The sequence below is a fragment of the Stegodyphus dumicola genome, chromosome 9 (assembly GCF_044657685.1).
Source record: "Stegodyphus dumicola isolate Sdum_Otavi_A_Nest chromosome 9, ASM4465768v1".
Lineage (NCBI taxonomy): Eukaryota > Metazoa > Arthropoda > Arachnida > Araneae > Eresidae > Stegodyphus > Stegodyphus dumicola.
The window spans coordinates 175,040,734-175,054,839 of NC_140776.1; the positions used below are offsets into that span (position 1 = coordinate 175,040,734).

The 14,106-nt window shown below is 34.9% G+C and overlaps 1 protein-coding gene across 2 annotated transcripts in view; it reads left to right on the top strand.

The window, feature by feature from the left end:
• The window catches only part of LOC118185374 (dachshund homolog 1-like), a 546,499-nt gene that overhangs the window by 397,577 nt on the left and 134,816 nt on the right, over window positions 1–14,106 (top strand). For both annotated transcript variants that reach the window (XM_085824377.1, XM_085824378.1), the window contains 3 exons: window positions 3,010–3,095; window positions 8,663–8,863; window positions 11,146–11,361. In XM_085824377.1, the coding sequence (XP_085680503.1) occupies window positions 3,010–3,095; window positions 8,663–8,863; window positions 11,146–11,361 (503 nt within the window). The remainder of the gene's footprint in view (window positions 1–3,009; window positions 3,096–8,662; window positions 8,864–11,145; window positions 11,362–14,106) is intronic.

Sequence of the window (14,106 nt, forward strand, 5' to 3'; positions counted from 1 at the left end):
CTTATATATGCTACCATACATCTTAAAAATGTATTAAGATATAAGAAAACAAGGCAGGCCCCTCTTGAGCCCTTTTGGTGTAATGGTAAAGATACTCAATCGGACTTTTAAAGTAATGGGCTAGACTCACAGTGACACCACGCTGTATTTTGCAAGAATCCTTAGCACACACACACAAAACAAACGTGATTTATAAAGACATACGAACTGTGACTAGACTATTTGAACTATCTGGAATTTATTCTTTATACGAAAGAATTAATTCTCGCTGAATATTCGTTGTGAACAATCCGAGCACAAAATAAAACACTGGAATTATCGCTTGACAACGGTTACAGCCGAAAACATCGCAGACGAAAACGTCGCGGAGAAAACAACTCAAGGCGAAAACGTCGTGCTACAAAATATCGTGGGAGAAAACATCGCAAAGATAAAACATCGCAATTCTAAAACATCGTGGTATAAAACATCGTCGTTGAAAATATCGTCGTAAAAAATAAAGTATCCACAAATCATCGCCTGACGATAACATCGCAGACATGCTTTAATAACTGTAAATGGATATTCCCATAATGATTTGTGAGCGCAAGATGGAAAGAAGGATAATTTTTACTTTCATATTTTTTAATTAATTAGTAAATTTTTGCTGAGAAAATAAAAGGGAAACTGAAGTATAGAAAATTAATGCAACCTATAGCACTTAATAGAATTTTAAACCGACATAGTTAACTAACAAAGGCCATTAATAAATAATTTTTTATAACATTTTTACTGGTAATTTTTCATGAAAAGTGTAATCTATAAGTTGCATTTAATTTTCTATACTTAAGTTTCCTTCTTACTTTTTCAGCAAAAATTTATTAGTTAATAAAAAAATGTGAAAGTAAAAATTATCCTTCTTTACACCTTGCGCTCACAAATCATTATGGGAATATCCATTTACAATTATTAAAACCTGAAAAAAAGCACGTCTGCGATGTTATCGTCATGCGATGATTTGTAGATATTTTATTTTTTACCACGATATTTTCGACGACGACGTTTTTAAACTGCGAAGTTTTTGAACCGCTTTATTTTCGACGACGATGTTTTGTACCACGATGTTTTCTCTTTGCGATGTTTTGTCCGCGACGTTTTCGTCCGCGATGTTATCGGCGGACACCCTTGACAACTGGTAAATACAGTCCGTGTTGTCAGTCGCTAGAGCAAACGAGATGGCTACACTCCCTTAAAGAAAGGGAAAGATATTATTGTCATTATTAATTGTGTAATTTTGCTGCCTCTGTCGCGCTACGCCACTGTTATCATCAGTGTTATTATGTCGCAAATTGTTTTCATAATAGTTCCGAAATAGCCATTAAAAGTTGACCACTTTCTACAGTAATCGATCTTATAAATATGATTGCCGTCGCTTTAAATAAAGGATCTTTGCTTATAGTTCAATAAAACTACCAGAAAAAAGATTTATGTATACGAACTGCTAAGAGATCAGCTTCAAAAAACATGTCAAATTCTAGATCTATTTTAGTAATTTAATTTTATAGTTAAAAAATGCTTTATTTACAGGCATCGAACTGTTAATTATACTAACCATAAAAAATATCGAAATAGGTTTTGTAGAATTATGCTCTTGATTACCTCTGAATATACTTTGTTGCTTCATAACGTATATCTCCCGTCTTCCTATCGTGCCTTCGTGTTGTAGTGGTTTTGCACACTGGGCCGGTATTCCGTGGTTCGATTCCCGGCGAAGACGTTTTTAATTTTTCATCTCTCCTGCTTCAAAAATATACCTTATGTCTCTACAGTGGCGCCTGAACTAAGAGGGTGTTGGATGAGGATTCTCCACACCCACGATTTGGCGACTGGGTCCCCTAAAAATCTCAATCGCCCTTTAAAAGGGGGAGCATATAAGGTATATCTCCTGCCTTCCTAGCGTTGCTAATTTTTCATCCATCCTGCTTCAAAAACATACTTAATGTCTCTACAACTTTTGCAAAATTCTCTACAGACATAATTTCATAATTTTATATGGAAAATAGAAAAAAGGGAAAGAGGCCCAACATCGGCCGAGCGGTGAAGTCGTTCAACGCTGGTAGTTCGGTCCGGGGTTAGAATCCTGGAGAACAGACTGGGTACTTGAGAGTTCTCGTGGTTTTCCACGCATATAACGTGTATTTCCTTTAGAAGTCCTTCACGAAGGTATCCCTCCTCATAGGCCGATAGCCCTCGACTGCTTTGCCATGATTAAATATACCAGAGCATACCATACCACTTTGATTGTGCACAACCGTACTTTCGATTTAGAATTAGTATAAAAATAATAGAGAATTAATAAAAAATAAATAATAGAGAATTAATAAAATATAAAAATAATAGAAATAATAGAGAATAAATAATAATAGAGAATTAATATAAAAATAATAGAGAATTAATAAAATAGAGCAATAATATAAAAATAATAGAGAATTATAAGAGTTAACTGAATTATCTTTGGTACATTGAACAGAGCTTTAAGAAATAATAAGTAGAAAAACAATGCATCTGTCATTTGTTATATATACACATGAGAAACTCTTTTAAACTTCGTTTTCTTCTTGAGTGAGTTATTTACATAGATGGCAAGTAAAAGCAACAGAGAATTAAAAAAGTTAATTTACTCATGCCCATTCTTTTAGAAATCCATGAAAAATAACATTTGGAAAAAAATGCATCTACCATCGGTTATAAAGTCATCAGAAAATGACTTAAACATCACTTCTTTAAACTTAAACTTTAAAGTTATTCAAATTTAGCAGTAAATAAAAGATAACAAAAAACTAGGAAAATTGACTTAATGACCTAACATTAATTTTTAAACGAATCCATGAAGAACAACAGTATTTGAGAAAAATTGCATGTGCTGTTATTTATAGATCCAAGAGAGACTGTTTTAAACTTCAAATTCTTCTTGACTTAAAATTTAAATTTAATCTCACATAAATAATTTGGTTCTTTTCTTATTTTCAGATTGAGGGACGATCGTGTGGACGCTTCAGAAGCAAAGGACAGAATGTATTATGACGTATCCAGGGCGAAGGATAATTACGTTAATGGTATGTGCTACTTCAATGGTATAGCACTTAATAATTTAAAAGTGTAATTTTCTTTCAGCTGCAATGACTTTAAATGGAAATTAATAAAAGCATGTTATAAACAATTAAATATTTTCCAAACAATCTTCCAGTATTTACAAGTTTCCGTTTATGCATTTAGATCAAGTGCTTTCTTTCTTTCTCATTCCCAAATTGAAGAATATTCATGTTCAGATATTCTTGAAGTTCTTACTTGTTAGCCCTAACGGGCAATTTGCCCAAAAGGGCTATTGATTTCGTTTTGACATTTTGCGCCGTCCACTATAAAACGGCGTATCACTTTTCAAATTGATGCCACCAAATATTAGAACCCTACGTTATATTTAAAAAAATTAAATAACGAAGAATCTGCATGAATGTATGTATGCTTCTCGCTTTGTGATAAAACATCGGTACCTAGAGACTATCAAATTTTGAATAACGTAGTCCTCCACCCGCACATGGGAACCTGGAAGCCAAAATTTTGTATTTCAAATTTGTTTTATTATTTGTTTCACATTTTGTTGAACTTTAACGAATTTTTTATTAAGAAACGCAAGGATTTCAAAGCGAGCAGTGGCAACACTGTCCGGAAAAAACATTTTGATCTCCAGCTTGCGAGATTGTCTGTCAGAAATTGTAAAGATATGCTCTTTTTAAATATTTCGTGATACTGCTGTTGAACTAAATTTTTGTATGGTTTAAGTAATAAGAACATGATATTTAATAAGGTGTAGAGATTTTAGGACCTTTTTGGAGGTCGAAAAGATGAAAAATTAGCAACCTCCTTCGCCGGGAATCGAACCACGGACCTTTCGAATACCGGCCCAGCGTGCAGAACCACTACACCACGAAGGCACGCTAGGAAAGTGGGAGAAATACCTTATATACTCCCTTTTTTAAAGGGCGACTGTGGTTTTTAGGGGACCCAATCGCCAAACCCTGGGTATGGAGAATCGTCATCCAACAACTTTTAGTTCGGGCGTCACTGTAGAGACATTAGGACTTTTTTGGAGGCCGAAAAAATGAAAAATTAGTGACCGCCTTCGCCGGGAATCGAACCACGGACCTTTGGAATACCGGCCCAGCGTGCAGAACCACTACACCACGAAGGCACGCTAGGAAAGTGGGAGAAATAACTTATAAATGTAACATACAAAATAGGCGTAATATAAAATCTGAAAGCCTCCGTATTTTTTTAAATTTTGTTCTTACACCTAGCCTTTTGCAATAAAATTTAAGTTCATAGTACGTTTTACGTCGATTGATATGAACTGTATACCGTTTTACACTGTAGACTGCCGAGCGCTTATATAAACTATAATTAAGATTTTAAAAGTAAATAGTGCACCGTATTTTAAAGTTTAACAACGAATGCAAAAATCACTATATGTAAACTGACGGAAACGAATACATAGTTATTTTATATAATACATTATATAGAGTCAATTCCGAAATAAAATTTTCAAGAAAGATTGCTCCTGCAAACTTACCCAGTACAGAAATATCTAATTGGTATGGTATAGTTACTGTCAATCAAGCAATGTTGAATTTTTTATTTTTAATTTTAAAACAGTTATTCTAAGAAATCTCGTAAATTTTATAACTATACAGACTATCAAGATGGACAAATGTTTCGTGGACATTGCAGATTCAAGTTTTACGAATATGTTTGATTTTTTTTTTATTAAATTAGCTAAAATACACAAGGAAGATTATTTTTTGATGTGAGATGTTAGCATTATTAAGGGGACTCATACACCTTAAAACCCATAAGATGTTCGAATAGGTGACTGTTGCAAGAATTGGGATAACTTACTTATTTTAAAAGCAATTACTACCAACGTTTTACAGCTGACTACATAATATAGCTGCTTTCTGAAATAGTCATCAGAAAGTTTGTGTTGCCACAGATATTTTTATAATTTAATCCGCTTTGTGACAACATTATTCGTCATGTTTCCAACTTGCGCGCACAGTTTAAAACATTATGTTTCATAATTTAATTCCATATTTAATATATAGCTTTTATAACATTTGGAAACTACTGTGAACCTAAAATTCTAAAAATTTCATGGTAAATTTTTATTTTATTTTGAGTTGAGTTTATAAAATGTATTTTATTAACAAAATTTGTAATGTTTTCGTCCATAAAATATTTCAATATTGAAATATTCATCAGATTGTTGGTTCAGTTAGAAAATAGTGCCCATATAAAGAATTCCATCCAATTTCAAGTATGTACCATTAGCCATTTTTAAAATATCATGCACGCAAGGTGGAAACATGGGGAAATATTTTGTCACAAAGAAAATTAAATTACAGAAATATTTGTGACAACACAAACTTTATGGTTACTAGTTTCCAAAGCAGCTATATTATGCAGTCAGCTGTAAAAAGTTGGAAGTAATTGCTTTTAAAATAAATAAAATATCCCAATTCTTCCAACAGTCACATATTCGAAAATCATGAGGGGTTTAAGGTGTATGAGTCCCCTTTTAAGGAGATCCAATGCACTAAGCGCAAGACGTGCAAAGACATACATCGTCTAGTTCAAAGACACATCATCTAGTTCAAAAACAAACATCGATAGTTGGCTACATTTATAAGAATATAAAAGGATGCATCCATATTTAAAGCTTTCAGGCAAATTTTGTTTTTAAGTTTTAAATAAAGATAAAGTAAGTCATCTTTGAGTAAAATAATCAATATTTCTTTCTCTTTTTGATGCCCTTACCTGCACGGACCAACTTAAGATTTATCAAGAAAAATCTCAATGAAAAAAAAAAAAAAAAAAATCTGAAATGTTTCAGATTTTAAATTACGTCCAAAGGGGCGTTTTCTAACATTTTGTGTGTAACCTTTCTTTATTAAATATCATGTTCCTCGCACTTAAACCATAAGATCCAGTGCAACAGCAATATCGCAAAATTGTTTTAAAACGAGCATATCTTACGCGCTGGAGATAAAAATGTTTTTTCTGCACAACGTTGCCATTGCTCGCTTTGAAATCCTTGAGTTTGTTAATCAAAAATTCGTCAAAGTTTTAAAAAATAGGAAATCAATCATAAAACAAATTTCAAATTTCAAATTTGGTCTTCCACATGCTCATATTCGTTGGAGGATTACGTTATTCAAAATTCGATGACTCTATGTACCGTTGTTTTATCACAATACGAGAAATATACATACATTTATGCAGATTTTTCATTATTTAATTTCTTCAAATATAATGCAGGACTCTAACATTTTGTGGCAACAGTTTGAAAAGTGAACCGACATTTATGAGTCCGACGCAAAATGCCAAAACGAAACTAATAGTCCTTCGGGATTCAAATCCCTTTGGACTAAAAATTTCGAGAAATATCGCAGATCTGATTGTTGTTGGGATTCAAACAACTGTTTAAGATCTTAATATTGACATCATTTTCTTTTATTTACTTTATTCATGTAAAGTATCATAACAAGAATAAATGAAGTTATCTTCAGAAGAGATATTTTTAACAACTATTAAGTAATACGGTAAGATGGCGAATTATGCATTTCTTTAATTTCGTTGTATTGCTCGATATTGCATCCAAATGTACGCAGCTTCAGCAATCTGAAAATTTAAGTTATTATTTATTGCTTGCTTCAGACATTAAAAAAATCCGAAAGCTTTCAGATTTTACATAACACTCAAGGGGATTTTTTTAACATTTTGTGTGCTACCTTTATTTATTAAATATCATATTCTTCGCACTTAAACCATAAAACGCAATTCAACAGCAATATCGCATGGGCATACAGTGGATGGACAAAAATATGGAAACACCTTGTGAAATGCATGTTTGAAAAGAAAGATTGATTTTAATGAAATATGTAGGTGGCGCTGGCGTTTATGACTACTGACGGAATATTGTAGTCGGAATACTGTTATGTGAGGTTGTCAATGCATTATGTCAGAGTTAACAGACTTCGAACGTGGGCAAATTGTTGGAGCACGTATGGTAGGTGCTTCCGTAAGCAAGGTAGCCGAGGTGTTTAGTGTTTCAAGAGGTACTGTATCGAAGATTTATTCCGCATATTTGAAAAGCGGAAAAACATCATCTGCTAAATCACAGCGCGGACGAAAGTGTGTCCTGAGTGATCGTAACAGACGATCATTAAGGGCAATTGTGACGAGAAATAAGAAGACCACAGCTGCAAAAGTTACTGCTGAAATGAATGTTGTGTTACCGAACCCTGTGAGTACCAAAACAATTAGAAGGGAGCTCCATAAACAGGGAATTGCTGGCCGTGCTGCAATTGAGAAGCCACTCATCAGTGATGCTAATGCCCGTAACAGGAAAAGGTGGTGTTTAAGTCATAAAGCCTAGACTATAGAGCAGTGGAAGCGAGTAATATGGTCTGACGAGCCACTTCTGGCCGAGTTTAAGTCTGGAGAACGCCATCTCAAGCCTATAATACAGACTGCTTGTTGCCAAGAGTAAAACATGGCGGGGGTTCTGTTATGGTTTGGGCAACCATATCGTGGTTCTCTGCTAGCCCCATGATAACTGTGTCAGGGCACATGACTGCCAAGACTTATGTGAACATTTTGGCCGATCAAGTTCATCCCATGGTACAAACTTTGTTCCCCGATGGTGATGGTGTCTTCCAAGACGACAAAGCCCCTGTTCACACAGCTCACATTGTCCAGGACTGGTTTTCTGAGCACGAGGATGAGTTGTCCCACCTCCCCTGGCCAACACAGTCACCAGACCTGAATATTATCGAACCTTTGTGGTCTACATTGGAACGGAAAGTGAGTTCTCGTTATCCATCGCCAACATCGTTATCTGAACTTGCCACCGTTTTGCAGGAAGAATGGTATAATATTCCCTTGGGAAACATACAGGAACTGTATTTATCCATTCCGAGAAGACTGCAAGCTGTTTTGGATGCCAACTGGTTTCCTACACCATATTAAGCAAAGAAACATGTTTTTTTAAAGGTGTTTCCATATTTTTGTCCAACCCCTGATTTAGAATCTTTCCAACCCCTATCCAACCCCTATCTCCCCCCTATCTTTAGGGTCCAACCCCTATCTTTAGAATTTCCGATGCAGAGTCTCGCGTGCTGGAGATAATTTTCTTTTTCCGTACACTGCTGTCATTGCGTGCTTTGAAATCGTTGAGTTTGTTAATACAAAAATTCATTAAAGTGTTATAAAATATGAAATCGATAATAAAACAAATTTCAAAATTCCAAATTCAGGCTTCTAGATGCCCATATTCAGTGGAAGATTACATTATTCATAATTGGATGACTCTAGGTACCGTTGTTTTATTACAGTGCGAGAAACATACATGCATTCATGCAGATTCTTCATTATTTAATTTCTTTAAATATAAGACGGGGCGATAATATTTGGTGGCAACAATTATAAAAGTGAACCGACAATTATAGTGAACCAAGGCAAAATGCAAAACAAAATTAAAAGCTCCTTTGGGCTAATAAGTATTTAAAAAAAAAACTTACTTACGTTAAAACATTTTTGTTTTTCTTAAACATTGTTTCTTTTTCAGGTACCGGTGGCAGCGTTCACAGTCCGGTGCTTAACCTCTCCCAAAACAGCACTCGCGGTGGTGGTGGAGGAGGTGGCGGTGGCGGCGTAGGAGGAGGAGGCGTCGGACTGCACGGAGGGGAAGGCAGTGGAAGTGAAGGTGCCTATAACGATGGAGCGGACGACGATTACAGTGATGATGACGACGACGACAGAGACCAAGGTCTCGAATAAAATAGAGTGTGATATATGAATATTTATACAGTCAATCCCCTAATAAGTTTTATGAAATCTTCTCATTAATGATAAATTTGAATTTAACAGAGGTAGTTGTTTGTTTTCTGTTGAATGCACAAAATATGGTTTGATACTATCACTTTCATAGAAATTTTCTCGAAAATTGCATAATTTCTTATTTTTAATAATATATTTATTAAAGTCTATTACAAAACTAAAATTTTTTTTTAATTACAGTTAAATTCTTAATTTATTAGGTACCATTTGATAAACTTATTCTTGGACAGACTTTACAAGCTGCTGCCAATCAATTGATATTTACAGTAACATATATAGATAGCACTTTAAGAATATATTCACAGTAATTAGAATTAAAATTTTAGTTAAAATTGCAATGTACAGTTATTTCTTCATTCATCAGACACTAAACTCTTATTGCAACTGTTTTCGTAACGAGCAAAAATTACACTAGGAAGTAAATGCTTCGTGTAAATTCGAAGTGCTGTATTTTTAATGACATAATTAGCTAATGAATGATGATGATGAATTAGTTTCTGGAGTCATATTGTAATAAAATATTTTATTATTAGATGGGAGATCAAATTTCTTGCTGAACACCAATAATGCAGGAAGATTAATTAATATGGATATCGTTGTAGTATATTTTATCTGATAATAACCTTAGTAACAAGAATACCTCTGATATCGCCTGTAGAGAATTCAATGGAAATAGACCTTTATTTGGAAATAACTTAATAAGATGTATTTGTATTTATGAAAACTGTTATCAAAAGCAGTTTTATAAGAATATTTTAAAATATAGCACTATTTTTATGTTAGTTAACATTAATTAAAAAAAATAATTGCATGACAAAAAAAAGTTGATTCTCGGGGTAAAGCGAGAGAGTTGTACTCGAAACACATTTTGTTTTATTCCTGATCGAAGTCAAGTAGTATATAATCAACAAATTCTGCAGATCTATTCTAACCTATTGATTTAAGACATTAAAGACATTGAAGTATTTTGTCTCCATCAAAGCGATGGCCGAATAATTATGTAAGCAAAATTATCATAATTTTTAAAATCATAATAACGTAGGAAACAATGAGGATTGAATGATAAACCTGCGACACATTTTTCGTAAAGCTTTGCAACTTCAAGAACAATTTTGCTAGAGTTTGCACCCATAGCACACAGTCTGCATATTATTGCTTTTTACGGGTTTGTGGATTTGGAGTGATTGATGACAACATTTGATGAAGAATCAAAACATAATTTATTCGTCAGTATTATACAATCGTCGTATAACACAGTTACAGTCGTCGAACACTACGATAAACCCGCTGAAACAATCAGCAACACAGACTTCAGGCAACAACGCTGAAGACAGCTTCACTGCAAAGCACTAAAATACAGCTCCCGACTCGGTTCGGTCGCTCTCAAGCTAATGTCTGAACTCAAGACTCTACTACTGAACTCAACATACTCGCGAGATACTCTACACCGCCGCGTACGGGTAGGGTATGTATAGCTTTTGACCTGCCTTCGAGAACATTCTCGGGGAAACTTGGTAAGAATTCGTTCTAGAATGTTCTCACTCCGTCTATGGCATATCACCAATTTTGTCGCCAAATGAGAGACTTCGCACCAAATCTGGCAACCTTGCCTTTCTTAGCCTTTTCTGGAAGCTATCTTACCAAAAATGGGCATTTTATAACAATATGTTTTCGCAGACATAACCCAGGACTCGATTGCGACCGCTCAAACGATTAATTGCAGAAAACACATCAGTACCATTTCAAGGACAAATGATGGAATATACTCACTTTATGTTCCATAAATTGGCAACAGCTTGTTTCGAAAATAAAAGAAAGAGCTGTTGTTGTATAGAATACGGAAAGTTTTATCATTTTAACAAGGTGCACATTTGGCTTAATGAAAGCGGATGCTATTTTCCTATCTCGGTAGAAAGAATAATACACGCTTTCAGACGAGGAAAAAAAACGTAATTCACGTACAAATTTACGATTTATTTTTTAGAATATTTACTGCTATTTTCTTTTAAATATTTTAATATTTGAATACTTTGTTTATAGTAGGGAGGAAATATATATTGTTGATCTCTTAATAATGTAATTTAAATGCATCTGTTTATTAAAATAAAATACCAGTCTTTTATTTTTGTATGTACTGCGTAGTATATTTCGCGATATCCTTTATATGTTTTTCCTCATTCTCAGCTGAATATTCTATGTTATGAATCTCAGATTTCAGCGATCACCCTGACGTTAGCAGCACAGCAAATGGAGAGCGGCTTCCCCCTAGTCAAATGTTCCCCTTCAGTCACCTGGCAGTGGACGGAGGATCCCCAACTGGACAAGTTGTATCATCAATAGAAACACTACTCAGAAACATCCAGGGCCTGCTGAAAGTGGCTGCGGACAACGCCAGGCAACAGGAGCGGCAGATAAACATTGAAAAGGGTGAGGCAGTTACTCTTACGTAAGAAATGGAAATTATATAAGAGTATGTTGTTCTTATATTATTCCCACAACTACGGATATGGACGCAAAGTGTGGAACGTCAAAATTTTTTGATCTGTAAAACGAAATCAAGTACAAATTGCCAAATGTAGTTTCAAATTCCATAGCCGTATAATTTCATTTGCAGTCAATTATACTTATATTTTAAAAATGAACTTGATTCAACCGAAGGCACTGTTAAGGCATCGCAAATGAATTTTAAGTTTATTTGTAATGATTTATTATAACTAATAATAATAAGATTAATGATTTTTAAGCAAGCAGTTATTGATTTTTAAGTAAATATGACAGCATTTAAACTAAATACTACCTTTGATTAAAAGTGTTAAAAGGAACCGACTATCATGCCAGTGGGCCTTAGTTCGAATAGCAAGTGTAACTCCGAAGTTTGTAACACTCTTGTTTACGGTTAACACACATGGAAGCTGTCGAGAAGATAGTCCTTTTATACAATTGGTGGTAAGTTTGTTTTGGGCATCACGCTCCGTTCAGCATCTAAGCAGACACTATGCTTCCAATCCAACCGCAGAATCAGGTCCAGGGGTTCAACCCCTGTCCTCGCACCTTGGTGAGGATTGACGCCATCGCCATTTGGCGACACTGGTCGTCAAATTTGCCGCCTGCCAGTCACACGAGCTGTCTGTTGACCAAAGACATTAACCAGAAAACCTGGGGCGCGACCCACAGGCAATTAACCCGGGACTCTACAACAGGCTACTAGAACCTTAAGCTCCAGGACGTACCAGACCCACGGACTGGTCGATAAGCGATCTTTCCGGGGCCTTTACAACCACTAGGTTCGTTATTTGTGTACCACGTGGCCGAGACTGCCTAGGTACAGATTCTAGCCAGTAGCTTATCTACGTCGGTTTCCGGGGTCGATGGTAAGGTACATTTGGTGGTAAGAAAGAACAGTACAAAATCTGTTTATCAAAATCTGGAAGGTGTGCTGAACAAAGTTTCATTTCCAATAAAATGTGCTAGCGTAAAAGCAAATTACATTCGTCTAAGGTTTATGATTCAACCTGGGATTCTCCAAATGGACACAGAATTAATTATAAGAAATGATAATTAATGGCTTTCTGACACTATATTTAAATTACTAATTATAAAGTCTAAGACCAGAGCCCAGTGCTGCAGCATTGCTTGTACCGGGTCTATGAAATCGAGTTGATTCTCCATTACAATGGGGAAAGTCAGTGATATCTGATGCACGAAGTACAATAGTCATTAATAATTTCGTGCTGGCAGACCAGAAGAGATAGCAATAACATAAAATAATTTTTGCGATTTCGTACGTTCAAAAATTTCTAAAATCACTACTGCTCGCAGTTTTCTCCAGTGCAGAAGCTACTTGTTTAATAAAAGCAAAAATCTTCTTCATCTCACAAAACAGTTTTTTTTTTAGTTTACAACTCTTGGTTAATCTTATTAGGTCTAGAAATTCGGGAATTTGGGTCAGTAGATTTTTGAGTTTATAATGTCCCAGAAGTTGTTGCAATTATGCTTTCTGTCGAAAGTCACTAACTTAAAATAGTGAGTGCTTCAAATTATTTTCTTTGAAACAGTTGCCTTTATAAGCAATCTTTTCTTTGAGCATAAATACTGAACTTACGCTGAAATATTTGACTTTAACTAACAGTAGCCCATACTCGTTTTAATCAGATTCTATCAGCATATAGTGCTTTGAGTTTTTATTTACGCATAACTGAATATTATCGATGATATCTAAGTACCTGCAATGCAGTTTTTACTTAGTTACTAGAGATTTAACTAACATATGAAGTTACTCAACAAAATGCTTTAAAATTAATTTATTTTACTATTTAATGCTAGATTCTATAACGCATTGCAGGGAGATGCTAAATATGACTGTGCTAAATTTTTGCTGCTTTCTATTCAAACTGGTGAGAAAAAGTAAGACATTCTTTCTCTATCCGTATGAGGTAGGATGACAACTGTATTCAAAAGCAATGAAAGCGTAATGGAAGAATTTATTGTATTTTATTTTATTTTCAATTTAAGATTCACGCTCTTTTATTTACTTCATATCGGCTTCGATAAAGGGACAAACAAAGCAGTGAAACAGAATGTTTGCTGAACTCCTTACTTCCTTCGATTTAAGTTGCCTCTTACTCTAAAGAAGGAAGTCAGAAACAGTGAAGGGAAAAAAATCGAAAACATCACCCGTTTTCATATGCGTCTTATCTGTGAAAGATCATTTTATGGTCAAGTCATTGTGGGGCACCGGGGCCCCTTGCAAAACTCTCATTCCTGTCTTCTCCGTTTTATGACTAAAACACACATCCTTACGCACTCCACTTTCTCTTGATTATGCATGCTTGCTTGGAAAGGGGAAAAAAATAAAAAATTACGCTGAAAAATACAAATACATAAGCATGGAAAAATAAACAAAAAAATAACTGCCAAAAAAGTTGAAAAATAAAGAGAACGCAACAGAGTCGGCGGGAGGGTTAAAAAAAGGGCAAAAAGATGACTTTCATTTTCAACTGAAGAACTACCTTATTCGCACTCATTCTGGAATCCTCCTCAATTTGGAGCCAAGATTTGATCTCGCTGGCTAATCTGGATGTAGAACTCACCCAGTGCGGAGGAACAAGGGGGCAGGCAGGGAGCTGCAGATAACAAGGGGCAGCGGTGCCTCATTAAAAGGAAAGTACACAA